Raw genomic sequence first — 15,703 nt, 5'->3', positions numbered from 1 at the left:
TTCCTGAATGGAAAATTGGAGGTGGGTCTGCCTTCTCAATCACTCAATTCTTTTGGAATTCTTTTTCAAATAGTCTGTATGCTGGTCTTCCCAAAACCTATGGGTAAGAAACTCACGGATTCTCCTCTCCTATATAATTTAGATGGTTTTCTACCTTGAGGCTAGATATGTAAGTAAGACACTGAAATCTTGTGATGCAGCCAGAGGCTGAGAAAAGATGGATGAACTCTTTTGACTTGATTTCTTTTTTCCCTAGGCAGTTTTTCATTTTCACAATGCCCAAACTCAGTAAAGCAACTACCAAATTTTGTTTTGACCTTTTGAACGTACTGAACAAGGATTTTCCACATGAAAATATCATCTTTTCTCCTTTGAATATCTCAGCTGCGTTGAGCATGGTCCTTCTTGGGGCCAGAGGAAATACTACCACCCAGATAAAACAGGTAAGTATCCATAAATAAGTCATTTGTTTTATACCTTCCTCTTTGTTTGATGGAGACCACTACTGTGGGCAGTGTCACTTGAGCTCCTCGAGGCTTTTTCTTGTAACTCAGAATGGGTAATATTGCTTCACAAGTAGCAATTGCCCTAGTTAAGGTCTCAAAGACATCTTATATTGAATGAAATTAACATTAGGGAGTTGAAAAGGTGTCTGACAGAAGCTGCATGCTGGGAATGCTACTGGAAACTGGAAACTGGAAACAAAATTTCTAGTCCAAGAGTAAGAGAGTTTCCCCCTCTGCTCCTGAATCTGCAAACTATTTGATAAGTGAATAGCTCATAATGGCACTCAGGTGTGTTCATATTTGTGAGAATGTGGCCTATGTTTCATCTTCACTTACTTTCTGCTTAGGCTGATCTAGTTTGACTCAGGAACGTTTTGAGCCTCTTCCCCAACAGCACAGCACTAGCAGAAGAAGTTGTCACCAATAAAACCCAGAGAAATATTTCTGCAGAGTTTGCAATTTCCTTCTTCCCACCCAGCATTCATTTTATAGGTGCCTTTCTGTTGGAATGTTACTGTGCACCATCTGGGGCCTCAGAATTTATAGGCTTTGATTTGGTTTGGTGACACTTACGTGTTTTGAATTTTACCAAAAGAGAAAGATAAAGAGGAAATGGCTGTTTCTGAAATGTGTGTATCTTTTATGCAAGGTCCTTTTTAGTGGCTTCCTATAAATGTGCAGACCATAAGACCTACTAACTCTGAAGTGTAACAAATTCGGGTCACAGTTATAAATTGAAGGTTTAGTCTGGCAAACATATTAATCTATTTTGGACCTTAGCTTTTATCAGTACAATTTTTTTCATTGGAAAACTGTGAATTTTTGAAGCTTGGATTGCACAGGAGTTATTATTAAAGAAGGATCATGTGTCACTAGTCTTTGGATAATCAACTGTCATAATCAGAACTTCCAAATGGATATTTTGCTTTGAAGGCTACACATACGACCCGCTACATCCAGAAGATGTAAAGGGATTTGCAAACAAGAGGAATGCTATTTGAGAAACAAAACCAAACAAACACGTTCCAATGATGCAGGCACTGAAATCAATGCCAAAACTCATGTCCACTTAAATGTGGTCAGGAACTAACTGTATGATTGCAATCAAGCACTGCATTTGTTCGAATTAAATCTAGCAAACTATGAAAGCATTTCCATTGGTCTTTTGGTCATTGTTTCTTTAAGTTAGGTTTTGAGAAAAATAATCCTTTAATCAATTCCCAGTTCTGTGATGGGCTCCAATATTGTAGATTGCTTAACCCCTGCAGAATCCTACTGAAATTTAACAAACTGGATCTTATGGGCAGAAACAGGAAGGCAGTTCCACAATCATAGAAACACAAGTCTGCCTTCTAGAGATTTTAAGTGATTTTCACCAAAAGGGTTGATGATTTTGGTGTCAGTAGAGGGACTGGGGCATACAGTGATAAACACTGAGAACATCTGCCTTTTGAAACCATCACCGGTAGAAAGGACAATAAGACAGACAATGGAATTTTCTGTGACAAATTCAGTTTTATACATTATCATACGTAAACCAATAGAGTGTAATGAGTGTTGCAGTGTTATATTTCCACTTCAGGTACTTCACTTCCCTGACTTTCTAGAAAATGAAAATCCAGAAACAGGAAGCTCTTTGGAAGCAACAAGCAGTGATGAAAATCCAGAGAGCCGTCACAGTCAATCTTTGCTAGTATCTATGAGCAAGTGTTGGAATTCAAGACATTATGGAGAATTTGAATTCAAATTCAGAACTGACCATTTAGAAATATAATATGATGGGATGGGAACAGACTGTGACGGTGGGTGACAACACATATTTGGAAAAAGATAAAGGTATACAAAACAGCAAAGAGCTCGGGTTAGGGCCCTTCACTGAAAATGCAGAAGTTTGTGCTTTATTTGTGGATGCAATACTTACCACTGCATTCACAAGTGAGTTCTTCAGTTTGTATCTTGCTGTTTCAATGAAGCCCACTTTGAGTGCCTTTGCTTGCGTAAATCAGGAATACAGATAGGAGTAAAAGCAAAATAATTTTCCCAGGGGACGGGCTCCCATGCCAGCTAAGTGTGGAATGTGCCCTCCCAGCATGCCCCTCCCCACTCGACTCCACCCCACTCCCAGCCTGAAGCTCCCCGCTCAGCTCACATTGCCTGGGGGTGGAGGGCTGGGGGCAGTACAACAGCCAGAGAAACTATGGGCAGCTCTGCCGCTTTTCCTGCTCCGCTGCCGCCCGCAGAAAAGGAACAGAAGCCCCAGCACTGGCCCATGCCCCTCCGTGGAGCTGCCTCTCCTCTGGTTCTGCCTGTACAGCACCAGCCCTGCTGGGGGGCAGAGCTGGGGGTGAGGGGTTACGCTCCATTCTCCGATGGGATGGGCAGCAGGGAGAGGAGCAGAGCACTGGCAGCCCCTCCCGATGCCATACTGCTTCCAGCCCCCGGTTATCCATGTTCCCCTGTGGGCTGCTGCTGCACAGGGGGCCTGAAGGAGAGGCGGCTCTGTGGAAGGGATGGGGCTGTAGGTGCGCTGTCTCTCTGATGCTGGCTCGTAACAGCTGGGACGGCGTACCATACTTCGGTGGCTACTTGCTTGCTGGCATGGTGTATTGGCACTAGTGGCTTACTTTCACCTCTGCGTACCGCCAGCATTTGCATCTGGGTTCCCTTGAAAACTCGTCATTGTTCAAAATACTGGTACAGCTTGTGCTCTGTAAGGAATGAGGGGAACATGCCAAAAGATCCATGAGCTACTTAGTCCTGTTATCAGGGCTCTTGCTCCCCAGATCTCCAGAAAGTCAGGACCAAGAGTGAGTCCTTAACTCCATTTTTGTTTTTCTTCATTTAAATCACTGCTCTGCATGGGGATGGAGATGAGGGGTTTCATATGCTTGTTGTCCTGGGGAGAGAGGACTACCCCAGCCCTCTCTCACTTCAGCAGTTTGGGGACCAGAGAGATGCACCTGTCCACGGCTGCTGTAGCTCCAGTGGGCACCGCCCGGGGTGGGTATGTGTCCCCTGACCCGGGGAAGGTCCAGGTTCATTTGTCCTCTGTGCTCCGCAGCCACAGTGAGGAATGGAGCAAACTGCAATTTGCCCTCTTCCCTACTGAAGGGGATAAGTCAGAAATGTCCCTGTATGAACTGGAGAAGAGGGGGAGAGAGTATTAGCCCTCGACCCTCCCTAGAGGGAGGCTTGAGACTGGAGCAGTCTCAGGGATGGCAGGTGCACCCCAACCAGTTCCTTTCACTCGCTTGGTGATTCTCTTTTTTGTATGGTTTATGTGTCTCAGTACGAACTGGGGTGGGGGTGGGGGTGGGAGAAATGCAAACTGCCTGCCCTACCTGGGGGTGTGGAGGCTCGGAACTGGAGCAGTCCATGATGGGGGTGGGACATGCCCCTAGCCAGCCCCTTTCACTTGCCTGGTGATTCTGTCTCTTTTCTGTATGGCTTTATAAGAAGCAAACACGTTCTGGGCACACCCTATTTTTCTGGCACAACTGAACCCTCATCTTGATCTAAGTTATGAAAAGAGGAGGTTGCACAACAAATCTGAAGATCCTATCTCTTACTGTTTAGGAGGAGTTCTTGAACAAACAGGCAGCCGCAGAGACAGACAGACTCACACAGAGATAGACAAACTATCTCAAATGTATCTATTTCTCTACAACCAGTGTCTCTGGCTACATCTACACGTGAAGCCTATATCGAAATAGCTTATTTCGATGTAGCAACATCGAAATAGGCTATTTCGATGAATAACGTCTACACGTCCTCCAGGGCTGGCAACGTCGATGTTCAACTTCGACGTTGCGCAGCACCACATCGAAATAGGCGCTGCGAGGGAACGTCTACACGCCAAAGTAGCACACATCGAAATAAGGGTGCCAGGAACAGCTGCAGACAGGGTCACAGGGCGGACTCAACAGCAAGCCGCTCCCTTAAAGGGCCCCTCCCAGACACAGTTGCACTAAACAACACAAGATACACAGAGCCGACAACTGGTTGCAGACCCTGTGCCTGCAGCATGGATCCCCAGCTGCAGCAGCAGCAGCCAGAAGCCCTGGGCTAAGGGCTGCTGCCCATGGTGACCATAGAGCCCCGCAGGGGCTGGAGAGAGAGCGTCTCTCAACCCCTCAGCTGATGGCCGCCATGGCGGACCCCGCTATTTCGAAGTTGCGGGACGTGCAATGACTACACGGTCCCTACTTCGACGTTGAACGTCGAAGTAGGGTGCTATCCCCATCTCCTGATGAGGATAGCAACTTCGACGTCTCGCCGCCTAACGTCAAAGTTAACTTCGAAATAGCGCCCGACGCGTGTAGCCGTGATGGGCACTATTTCGAAGTTAGTGCCGCTACTTCGAAGTAGCGTGCACGTGTAGACACGGCTTCTGTCATGCTCAGTCATCTTTGTTGAGAAATGAACTTTGTGTTATTTGAAGGTTCCTCATGGTCCGTGTGATACACCTGGAGGGATTCATTCCCAGTTTCATGACATCCTCTCAGCAATGAACAAACCCACTTCTTCTTATGAGCTGGCTATTGCCGACAGACTGTATGGAGAAAAGACTCTCCATTTTCTTCGGGTGAGGTGCACTGAAGTTCCTATTAAGTGTCTTTTGAGACTGCAGGATCCGTAGAGAGGAACAGCAGGCAGTCAGTTTGGCAGAGGTCCCATTTCCTGATGACTTGGATGGGACTTGTGTTTACTTACACAAGGGAGGGAGCTGATCCTGTGGAGGTGCCAAACTGTAGGGCAGAACAGCCAATCATCTTAAAATGAGTTAATCTGGCTCCAGAATGGACTGTTTAAAATAACTTCAATGAAAGTCTTAATTAAAGGCCATGTTAATTCCTCTTCTGTTCACACAGCATTGCAACCTAAGTGTAATTAGAACAAAAAAGCAGTAATGTAGCCCTTTAAAGGTGTGTCAAACAGCACTGAAAGCATACTTTCTACGTGTGTATACTCTTTGTATTTTGGTAGTGCCTACAGGCCAGATTCTTACTGAGCTAGACAATGGACAAAATATAACAAAATGTCCAGTTCATTCTGGTAGTCCTGGTGTCTAGGATGTAGAAACACACCTTGACCATTTTACAGGAACTAAAGAAAAGGCACATTTTGTTTTATTTAGTACACACTCTAAAAAGACACTTGTTTTCTGATATGCTATTCTGACACCTCTTTTTGTACAGGAATACCTATCTCGCTTGAAAAACTTATACCATGCTAAATTGAAATCAGCTGATTTTCTGCATGCTGCAGAGGAACCAGAAAGCAGATAAATTCATGGGTTGCAACCTTTACAAAAGGTAAGAACAAGTCAGCCATTGGCTGCTATTCTTGATATTTAAACAAAAATAATGAAGCACTTGCAGTCTACCCTGGAGAAAAATATTTCCTCATAATTGGAACAGACCCAATATAGAGCTACATCAGCAGTGTTTCACAGATGACATGAATGCCCTAGAAATAGATAATTAATTTCCACAGAGCAAAAATATTTGAAGAGAACAGAGTAGCCAGAAAACTCTGACCGTAGTGCAACAGTCATTAAATCAATAGGAATTCTTCTGATAACTGCAGTGGGTGCTGGATGAGACCCATCCCCATTCGTGTTTGACCTCATGATATTTAAAGAATTATCAAGCGATATTGGGGAAGTAGGGGGATCTTCTGAAAGTACCTTCATTTATGAGTGTCTATACAGATAAGATAAATGACAGTGCTCCACTTAAAACTGTACCTGGAGACAAGTCTGGCCAGTAGAACTTACACATAAAATTTCCATTTTGGGAGAAGACATCTGTTCTGCATTGTTCACTTGATGCACGTTATATTGGGTCAGTATAGAGAAGCTACAGTAACACTGATTGGGTGCGTCTATACTAGCTGCCTACTTCGAAATAGTCGGCACAACATCGAAATAGCACGCATTGTGTCTACACGCGCCGGGTGCTATTTTGACATTGAAATCGACGTTAGGCAACGAGACGTCGAAATCGCTATTCCCATCCGAAGATGTGAATAGCGCCCTGCTTCAATGTTCAACGTCGAAGTAGGGCATGTGTAGATGATCCGTGTCCTGCTACTTCGAAATTGCAGGGTCCTCCATGGCGGCCATCAGCTGAGGGGTTGAGAGACGCTGTCTCCAGCCCCTGTGGGGCTCTATGGTCACCACATGCAGCAGCCCTTAGCCCAGGGCTTCTGGCTGCTTCTGCTGCTGCAGATAGGGGTCCGTGCTGTGTGCACAGAGTCTGCAACTGGTTGTCGGCTCTGTGAATCTCGTGCTGTGCAGCCCGAGTGTGTCTGGGAGGGGCCCTTTAAGGGAGTGGATTGGGGTTTTGCTGGCCCCTTATTTCGACGGGGAGCACTTGTGTGTGTGGATGCTCCACATTTTCTTCCGGGGCGGCTCCTTTCGATGTTCTCCATCGCTACTTCGAAGTTGAACGTCGATGGCACCAGCCCTGGAGGACATGTAGACGATACGCATCAAAGTAGCCTATTTCGATGTTCTTACGTCGAAATAGGCTACTTCGACGTAGTGTGCTAGTGTAGACGTAGTCATTGTGTTGTACTTGTTCTATGAATAAAGAAGATCAGCCTCTCAGGCCTGTCAGTCTTATATCTTTTATGTGTATCCCGTATGATGTGTATAATCTTACATCCCGGTATCACAACCTTTTTTTTTTGATAGAATCTCACACCCAGGTATACATGCCCTGTACATCTATGTTATTACAAAAGAGAAACTTCACAAGAGCTACCAATTTGCCAAAACAATACCTTGGTTCCATTTCTTTAAGGCAAAAATCAAGGACCTCTTTGCCTCATACACACTTTCTGATGATACTGTGTTAGTCCTTGTGAACGCTGTCTACTTCAAAGGACAATGGAAAAGGGCATTTAAGGAAGAGCACACCACAGAAAGTCCATTTTGGATTAACGAGGTAGTTTACAGAACTATGCATATCACATCATTGCTCCTATTATTACTTCAGATGCCTGGCAGACTATGAGGAACTACTTGGGTACATGGCTCCTTAAATATAGCACTTCATTCTGGCCTAGGGACCAGCTCTTGGGGTGGAGAGGGAACTGTTTCCCAAAGCTTCTGCTAGCAGGGTTCATTGTGTCTGACACAGGTACAATGTGTCACAAAACAACGTGGGACACCGGGGAAGCCAGTGTATAAGAAGCTTCAGAATCTGACCCCTCTGTGGCCTGTCAGCTCTGTCAGCAGGAGTGAAAATGGTCAGGACTTAGCTCTACTTTCTCCCCATCCCCTTTGGGGTTGCAGATGCAATTAGGATCACTACACTTCTGAAGTTTTGCACTCATGCGAGAGACAACTGACTGGTCACTGAACAGTGTCCTGGAATAAAGATGCTTCTTGTGGCTTCGCCCACAGCATAAATAACTTGAATCAGTCCCAGGTCTGGCCTCTAATCATTTTCTGTGTCGGCCCTTAGCTTGTTTGCTTTGTATTCAGTCCTACGACGAATTGTTCTGCTGTCGTGTTTATAACAACTGACCCCAAGAGATCCATTTAGCTTGTGTTCTACTTCCGCATTCTGTCGCCCGATTGATTTCCCTCCTCCTATTTCTCATTAAGGTAGGATATTGAATGCAGGTTTTTTACATGCCATTCTGTACATTATCCCCATGATATTCCCCTTTATGCCCAATCTTATCTAACAACGAATGTATCCAGCTTTGCGCATGCTTCAATTTAGTTTCACCTGCCCTTGGCCATATGTTAGCACAGTGTAGCAAAATTTGGTTAGCAACACTGCAGGAGAAGATTTGCTTAGCAAAAGGAAGATTGTTTCTAGTGGAATTTGTACAAAATGTCTGGAAATATCTTCCTTGCGCTTTTAGGCTTTTAAAATTTGGGGATCGAGATTGAAATTTAAATCAAACAAAAGGTGAAAATGCTTGTAGTTTTACTATCTTTGGCATGGCTCTCATGCTGGACAACCAAACTGTGAGGCCCACAGTATCAGTGGCAAACCCTAAGAGTGTTAGTGCAAGGACATAGCATTAACTCATCTTCTGAACTGCCTGTTCATGGTGAGTTTAGTATACCTGAGTGTGGCTACAGGGAGATAACCAATGGCATGTCAGCTTTTGAGAGAGAGGGGAGAAGCAGTAGTGCCTGGATTAGGAGGATGGGTTTCTGGGGTTTCCCTGTGCTCCCTTCCCTCAGACCTGATCCACCCTTTGTCCTTGAGACTGAGATATAGAGAGAAAGTGTCCTGAGATGTTAAAAAGTGTTCAAGAGAACTTCATGCCCTTTTCTGGTCCTGGTGAACTACTGCAGCATTGTTTTTGTTTGTATTACACCTTTACTTGAACTACATTTCAACATGGGCGGATTTGTTCTATGTATTTTTTGTTGTCTTTATGTGCTTTTGCTTTCAGACTACAAGCAAACCTGTGCAAATGATGCACCGCATGGGCAACTATAAAATAGCTACAGTACAGGAGCATGATTGTCGAGTGCTTGAACTCCCATACAAGGGTAATGAGCTGAGTATGTATATACTGCTGCCGAATTACTATACAGATCTAACGCAGGTAAAGTCACCTATGGTGACAATTCTATAACTAGAATATGAACATAGCCATGTCTTGTGTATTTCAGATCACCTGGGCAGACAGCATAGGATGTTAACCTTCCACCACTTTTTGTTGCAGATTATGCAGCATGTTGAATAATAAATCTGAATGCAGGTTGCTTATGTTGTTCCTGTGTCTACTGAATTTTCAGGAGAAACAATTATCCACCCTTTTTATTCTAAAAATAGGGCACTGTGACAATGTAATTAATACCTAATTGCTACATGTTTGTATTATCATCCTTTCTCAAGAGTTAACACCTGCAGAAAATAGTCTAAAATGAATACATAATAAATGCAAGTAGTATAGGTAACACATTGGCAAATCCACAGAGACTGTCTGCCACATATTGCTGCCAGACTTATTATCTGATCCAGAATGGTGTGGAGAAAGTGAATACAGAAAAGTTATTTGCTTGTTCCCATAATATAGGAACTAGAAGACACCAAATGAAATTAATGGGTAGCAGGTTCAAAACTAATAAAAGAAAGTTTTTCTTCACACAGACAACCTGTGGAACTCCTTACCAGAGGATGCTGTGAAGGCCAGGACTCTAACAGAGTTTAAAAAAGAGCTCGATAAATATTTGGAGGTGAAGTCCATAGATGGCTGTTAGCAAGGGGTAAGGTATGGTGCCCCTAGCCTTTTGTCGAAGGTGGGAGATGGGTGGCAGGAGACAAATCGCTTGATCATTGTCTTCGGTTCACCTCCTCTGGGGCATCTGGCATTGGCTACTGTCGGCAGACAGGATACTGGGCTAGATGGACCTTTGGTCTGACCCAGTATGGCCATTCTTATGTTCTTCCTGACCCTTCCCCAATACAATTCAGTTACAAAACACCCACTGACTTCACTGATGCAGGATAGATCCCTTCAGTTTAATGATAGAGGTCTGAGAACTGAAGTTTCACCATTGACTCCCATTGCTGACCCAGCCTTGTGGTCATTATATTTCCTATGATTACAGAATCTTGTTTTTTTTCCTTTCACACACTGCACAAGCCCTTATTTGGAATTGCTAGGGTACAGTTACAGGTAGATAAAAGCCCTGAAGGCCGAGGGGCGAAAAATGGCTGCGCAGACCCTGAGGCTCAGGTTGGAGAGTCCTAGAGCCTGAGCTTCAGTTTGAGCTGAAGTATCACCACAGAAATTTTTCAGTCCTGGAGCGTGAGTCCCACAATCCTGAGTCAGCTGATGGGACCAGCTGTGAAGTTTTTAATCCGTTTTTAGATGTGCTCTCAGTGAACTACATTCTACTGACCCAAATGGCATTGTAAGAATCATCCCTGTCGTGGCTAGCACCATGTGACTGAAAGTCGCTTTTCACATTTCTTACACAATTCAGTGTCTTGTTGATTTTCATGAATAACCACAAGATTCTGATTCCTATGTATCTCTGTACTTGCAGCTGGAAGAGGAACTCACCTATGAGAACTTAAGAACTTGGATCAGTCCCTCTTATATGGACCATATTCACTCACTGGCCGTGTCTACTGTAGCCAGCCAAAGTCTCCCCCTTACAAGCCAGCTTGCTCGCTGCCCCCCCCCCCGCCCCACTGAGAAGCACACAGGGCACGGAAACGGCTGCTGACAGCACAGTCTTTGATGCTCTCATTGAGGCCCAGATGTGCTAGCTCATCGTGACCCTGAGAAGCAGAAAGTACAGATAGAAGGCTAACAGGCCAAACTGTCAACAAGGAGGTGGGGGGGACCCTCAAGAAATCACCCCAGCTGGCATTGATGAATTTGATGCACACACACATACCATCCCAGAAGGGGAAGTCCCCGCCCACACAAAAAGAACGTCCTGTACTCCTAAATTGCTTATCTCCTGTCTTACAAGTTCAAATTAAGTAAGAATTGCCCTTGTAACAAACTGGCGTCACAAAGACAGACTAGTACGATCTGGCACCATAGATAAGAAAGAGAATTCATAACCCAAAAAGGGGTATAAAAGGTGGGCCGAGCAGAACTCTAACTTTGAGTGCATTCCACCAACTACCTGCTGGTCGGGTCAGGTGATTGCTTCCCAAGGTCCACAACTGGGGACGCCCAACCTCGTATTCGTCTTTCCGCGGAATTGAGTGACCGATCCAGCTTGGCTACGCTGGCATCGAGAGACGCAGAGAGCGTAAGATATACCCATGCTAGGTCTCCATGTTTTTTGTGCACAGCTAAAGAATCAGAGCTCTGTAACTAGATGTCGTTGTATCAAGATATCATTGTGTTAGATGGTAACAGATATCTTTGTATTGGATTGTAACATAACTTGTTAACACCTGTACTTTGCTAGCATATAAGACGTAGACAATAGCCTTTTGTAACCACACGCTTATAACTGTAGCTTAATAAACTTGTAACTAGTTAAGATCCAAGCCTGACTGCTGTTATCCTTTTGTCACTACAACACAGCCGACACAACAAAAGAACTTTAACCGTTTGGTTACCACGGCCTGGCCGTAGGTGAGAGTGCTAGGAGCTCCCTGCTCTAACAGTAAAAAACTGGGTTGTTTAGGACCCAGGGGAGTACCTCACCGCACATTACCTGGCCACCAGCTAACAGTCTACACTAGCCCCAAACTGGCCGTGTCTACACTAGCCCCAAATGGCCATTTCAAAGCTTACTAATGAAGCGCTGAAATGCATATTCAGTGCTTCATTAGCATGCGGGCAGCCGCGGCACTTCGAAATTGACGCGCTTCGCCACTGCGCAGCTCGTCCAGACAGGGCTCCTTTTCGAAAGGACCCCGGCTACTTTGAAGTCCCTTTATTCCCATCGGCTCATGGGGATAAGGGGACTTCGAAGTAGGCGGGGTCCTTTTGAAAAGGAGCCGCGCGGCAGTGAGGCGCATCAATTTCGAAGTGCCGCTGCCGCCCGCATGCTAATGAAGCGCTGAATATGCATTTCAGTGCTTCATTAGTAAACTTCAAAATGGCCATTTGCATGGCCATTTCGAAGTTTGGGGCTAGTGTAGACGTAGCCACTGAGTGTGTCTCTGCCTCAGTTCAAAATAGAGACAAATGTTCAACTCAACCAATATTTAGAGGCCTTGGGAATAACTGACACGTGTGACACTACATCAGATTTATCTGGAATTTCAAAACAAGATGGCTTGTATGTGAGTCAGGTTGTACATGAGACATATGTAGAGGTCAATGAAAAGGGCACTGAAGCAGAAGCTTCAGTTGGAGATGTGGTAGAACCGAAGTCAGCCATACTGCCTATACCATTCGTAGTTGATCACCCTTTTATCTTCTTTATCAGACACCAATCAGCAAAATGCATTCTCTTCTATGGGAGGGTCTTTTCCCCTTAAAGAAAACCTTTTAACTAATATGATATCTCAGTCCATGGAACTACAGTACAGACAATACAACAGAAGGATTTATGCTCTTCATATTTTCTCTTCTTTTCACTATATCCTGCTTGTTGCTCCATAGTTATGGGTAAAAAGGCACTCTGTATTCGTGGCAGGGCTGTGACACTAGCACTATAATTGTACCTTTTCTGCTATTTTCATTCCCTGCAAGCTGGTTTATGATTACTAGGTACAAATGTCCCACTCTCTCAGCCCGAGGAAGGTACCTTTGCTAAGTCCCAGTTCACTAGGAGCCTCCTTGACTCAACACTTTGATTACTGGCCATGAAGTAAAGAGCTATGGATTTTATCATCATCTTGAACTGCATGAGTATCAACACAAGCATTGACTAAACTCTTGCAGTGGAGAAGCTGGCCCAGAGTTGCCGCAGTGTAACAGTGAAGAGACAGGCTCAGTATTCTCACATTTACTGTTATTGCCCCTCTGCCACCTGGGCTCAGAGAGTTGTGCTTAAATCACAAGTGAATTGATTGCTGAAGCGAACAAGATTACTCTGGAGGAAGGCACTACTCATCATGTTGTTGAGCAAAGAGAGAAGGAGAGTTGCAAGACAGAGCCTGACCTGTTAGAACCTGAACATAAAGTTAACACCATACACTGATATAAACTCCTACAGAGTGTGGGGCAGGAATTTTGCACTTCCTGACCACTGCAATGAAAATTAACAAATTTGTTGCTGCAACCCAAGAAACACTTGAGGCCAGCTGGGAAGGGGTGCAACAGGCTCACAGGATTTTCCTGATTGTGGTTAATCAAGAGAATGTCACATATGAATTCTGAAACAGGAGTCGGCATTGCATTGGTTATCAGTACTGTTGTGATTCTACGGCAGTGGCCATACTCCCCCTCTCTTTTGGACGGGACATGCTAATGAGCCACTTTGGCAGGTGCTAATAAGGCGTTGCCAGCCATATGCAGTGTTTATCATTGTCATTGCACAGAGGAGATAAATTATCGAGCCCCCCAGTATATATGCTATCTAACGACTTGCGTCTGGTCAAGTGCAGAAGTGAAAAGTAGATTTTTTGTCAGATAAGAGATGTTTAAGCACCTATTTATTGACATAGTAACAGAGAGGTAGGCTTGTTAGTCTGTACTCCAACAAGACAAAGCAGCAGAAATGTAGCACTTTAAAGACTAACAAAGTGACTTATCTGGTGATGAGCTTTCGTGGGACAGACCCACTTCATCAGATCAATTTCATTTCCAATATAGACTGACATTTATAAGTACAGAGGACCAAAAGAAAAAAAATGGCCCACTCCAGGATCCCTAAATGGCCCCCTCAAGGATTGAAGTAGGCCATTCTGTTAAAGACCTGAGAATTTGTGTCCTGGAACACAGAGAATTTAACAACAGATTAGAGCGAGAGATTTGTGAGTTAGAGAACATTCAAATTTGACACACTAACACATGGTATGAACAGGGTCATCAACTACCTCATGCATTACAAGGACTTCTTCCCTTCTTTTGATGCTCCTAATGATCTCAGACAGGACAATTAACACCCCCGACCTCTCACCCTCTTCCTTCGATCCTATTCGATTTGTCAGTTTGTATTGCAAAATAAATCCAAATGAGGGATTGTGACACCTTCAAAAAGGACCTACTTAGAAGAAAAGAGCAGGTAGGGAGACCCTTATGATGAGGTGCCCTTCAAAGGTTTGATCTACTATATTTGGTGGAGCTAAGGGATCCTTCACCCAGGATGCAAATGGACAGTGGATTTCCTTTATGAAAGTGGGAATTCAGCCCAGCTGGGCTGAAGATACTGGTGAGAACTTTGGGTAACTTCTTGATAAAGGAGCTTAAATTTAGCTAGTCTGCAGGAAGAGAATTATTTTACTTCATATGTAACCATTTGATTCCAATACTCATGTGATTGCTCTCTTGTCTTTGATGATAAACATATTCTTTTCACTATCAACATACCCAAGTTCTGTGGTATTAAATGAAGTGGTGATCCTGAGCTGAACCTTATGCGCTGGTGTGTGCTCTTTGTTTGGCAATGGCAAGCTGATGTGTATGTCAAGATCTCTGCTGAGAGAACAAAGGGCCTGGGGGAGCTGCATTTGTGCTGGTGGTTTCAGAGAGCTGACCCACAGCAGACTGGTTCACACTAAGGAGAGGTGTGGTGAGGTGACTTACAACCCTGTGTAGCTCTGGGGAGCATCACAGTTACTTAAGTATTATAGATGGATATTGCTTTTGACCTTTTGATTCATGCAACTGCAGTGCATCTATGCAACTATCAAGTCAAACATTCAATAAGTCACTTCATATTTTGTCATTTTCTGTAGTGGCAAGAAATAAGACAAAAAGAATTTGAAGACATTTGTGAGCATTTCCATAAGACAGAAGGAGCAAATGGTCACATGGTAATAGATGACATATAGACCCCTGGTCCAGCCAACGCTTGGCCATGTAGTGGTGTCTCACTGGTTGCAATGGGAGTCAAGCCTCTGTTTACCATTTATTTACGTGCTGTCCTGAGTATGAATGCACTCCTCAGGGCCATAGCATACAAGTTCTAATCATCCTTAAGCGGACAGCTGAGTACTAATACTACTTTGGCAATGCCACTCAGTTTCATTTTGCATTTTTGTACTCCTGTTTCCTTGCCCTAAATGGGGAGTCTTAAAACGTCTTTTCTCTAACAAAACACTATACTCTAGCTAGACCAATTTTTAGCGTAATTTATGTTGCCTGAGAAATGATCAAATGAAAGAAGCTGCAATCTGCATCCTGCTGAAGGCTCCTCATGTACAAAGTGAGAAGCAAAGATGCAATCCTCTGTTCATAAATTAGAACTTGTGGCAATTTGCATGGAATTTCGAGGAAAGAGTTTGGTGCTGGCACTAGGAAGTCAGTCTGTGCGCACATGGCTGGAAAGATTGCTGTAGTTGTAGCATCATGTAAAAGTTGCATTCACCACAGCCACACCCTTAGTGACTGGGAGCGGTATAGCAGCACATCATTTAGCACCTTTTGCCGATCACTATTCTGGATCTGGGGAGGTCTTAATTCTTATGACTGGGCCTTCTTTCCCGGTTGCTTTAGAGACAGTCTCTCTCTTCCCAGGGTTTTACTTGGCCACATGGACAGTGACCTGCACAACACTGGTCATCAGTCTGCTGAGTTCCACCTCTTCCAAGTCCCAGATTCCTCTTTCATTCCACTCATCCATCAGG

General features: G+C 44.4%; 1 protein-coding gene across 1 annotated transcript; it reads left to right on the top strand.

Annotated features, from left to right (window-relative positions):
• Positions 1–275: 275 nt before the first annotated feature.
• Positions 276–12,448, top strand: LOC142008285 (leukocyte elastase inhibitor-like). The gene is given in 9 exon segments (XM_074985467.1): positions 276–443; positions 2,089–2,199; positions 4,948–5,091; positions 5,705–5,774; positions 5,777–5,822; positions 7,318–7,459; positions 8,934–9,089; positions 10,540–10,614; positions 12,113–12,448. Coding segments are annotated over 9 exon segments (1,248 nt in total).
• Positions 12,449–15,703: the final 3,255 nt, after the last annotated feature.

Source organism: Carettochelys insculpta, chromosome 2, assembly GCF_033958435.1.
Source record: "Carettochelys insculpta isolate YL-2023 chromosome 2, ASM3395843v1, whole genome shotgun sequence".
Taxonomy (NCBI): Eukaryota; Metazoa; Chordata; order Testudines; family Carettochelyidae; genus Carettochelys; species Carettochelys insculpta.
The sequence above is the reverse complement of the archived record's forward strand: the minus strand, read 5'-3'. Positions and strand labels throughout refer to the sequence as shown.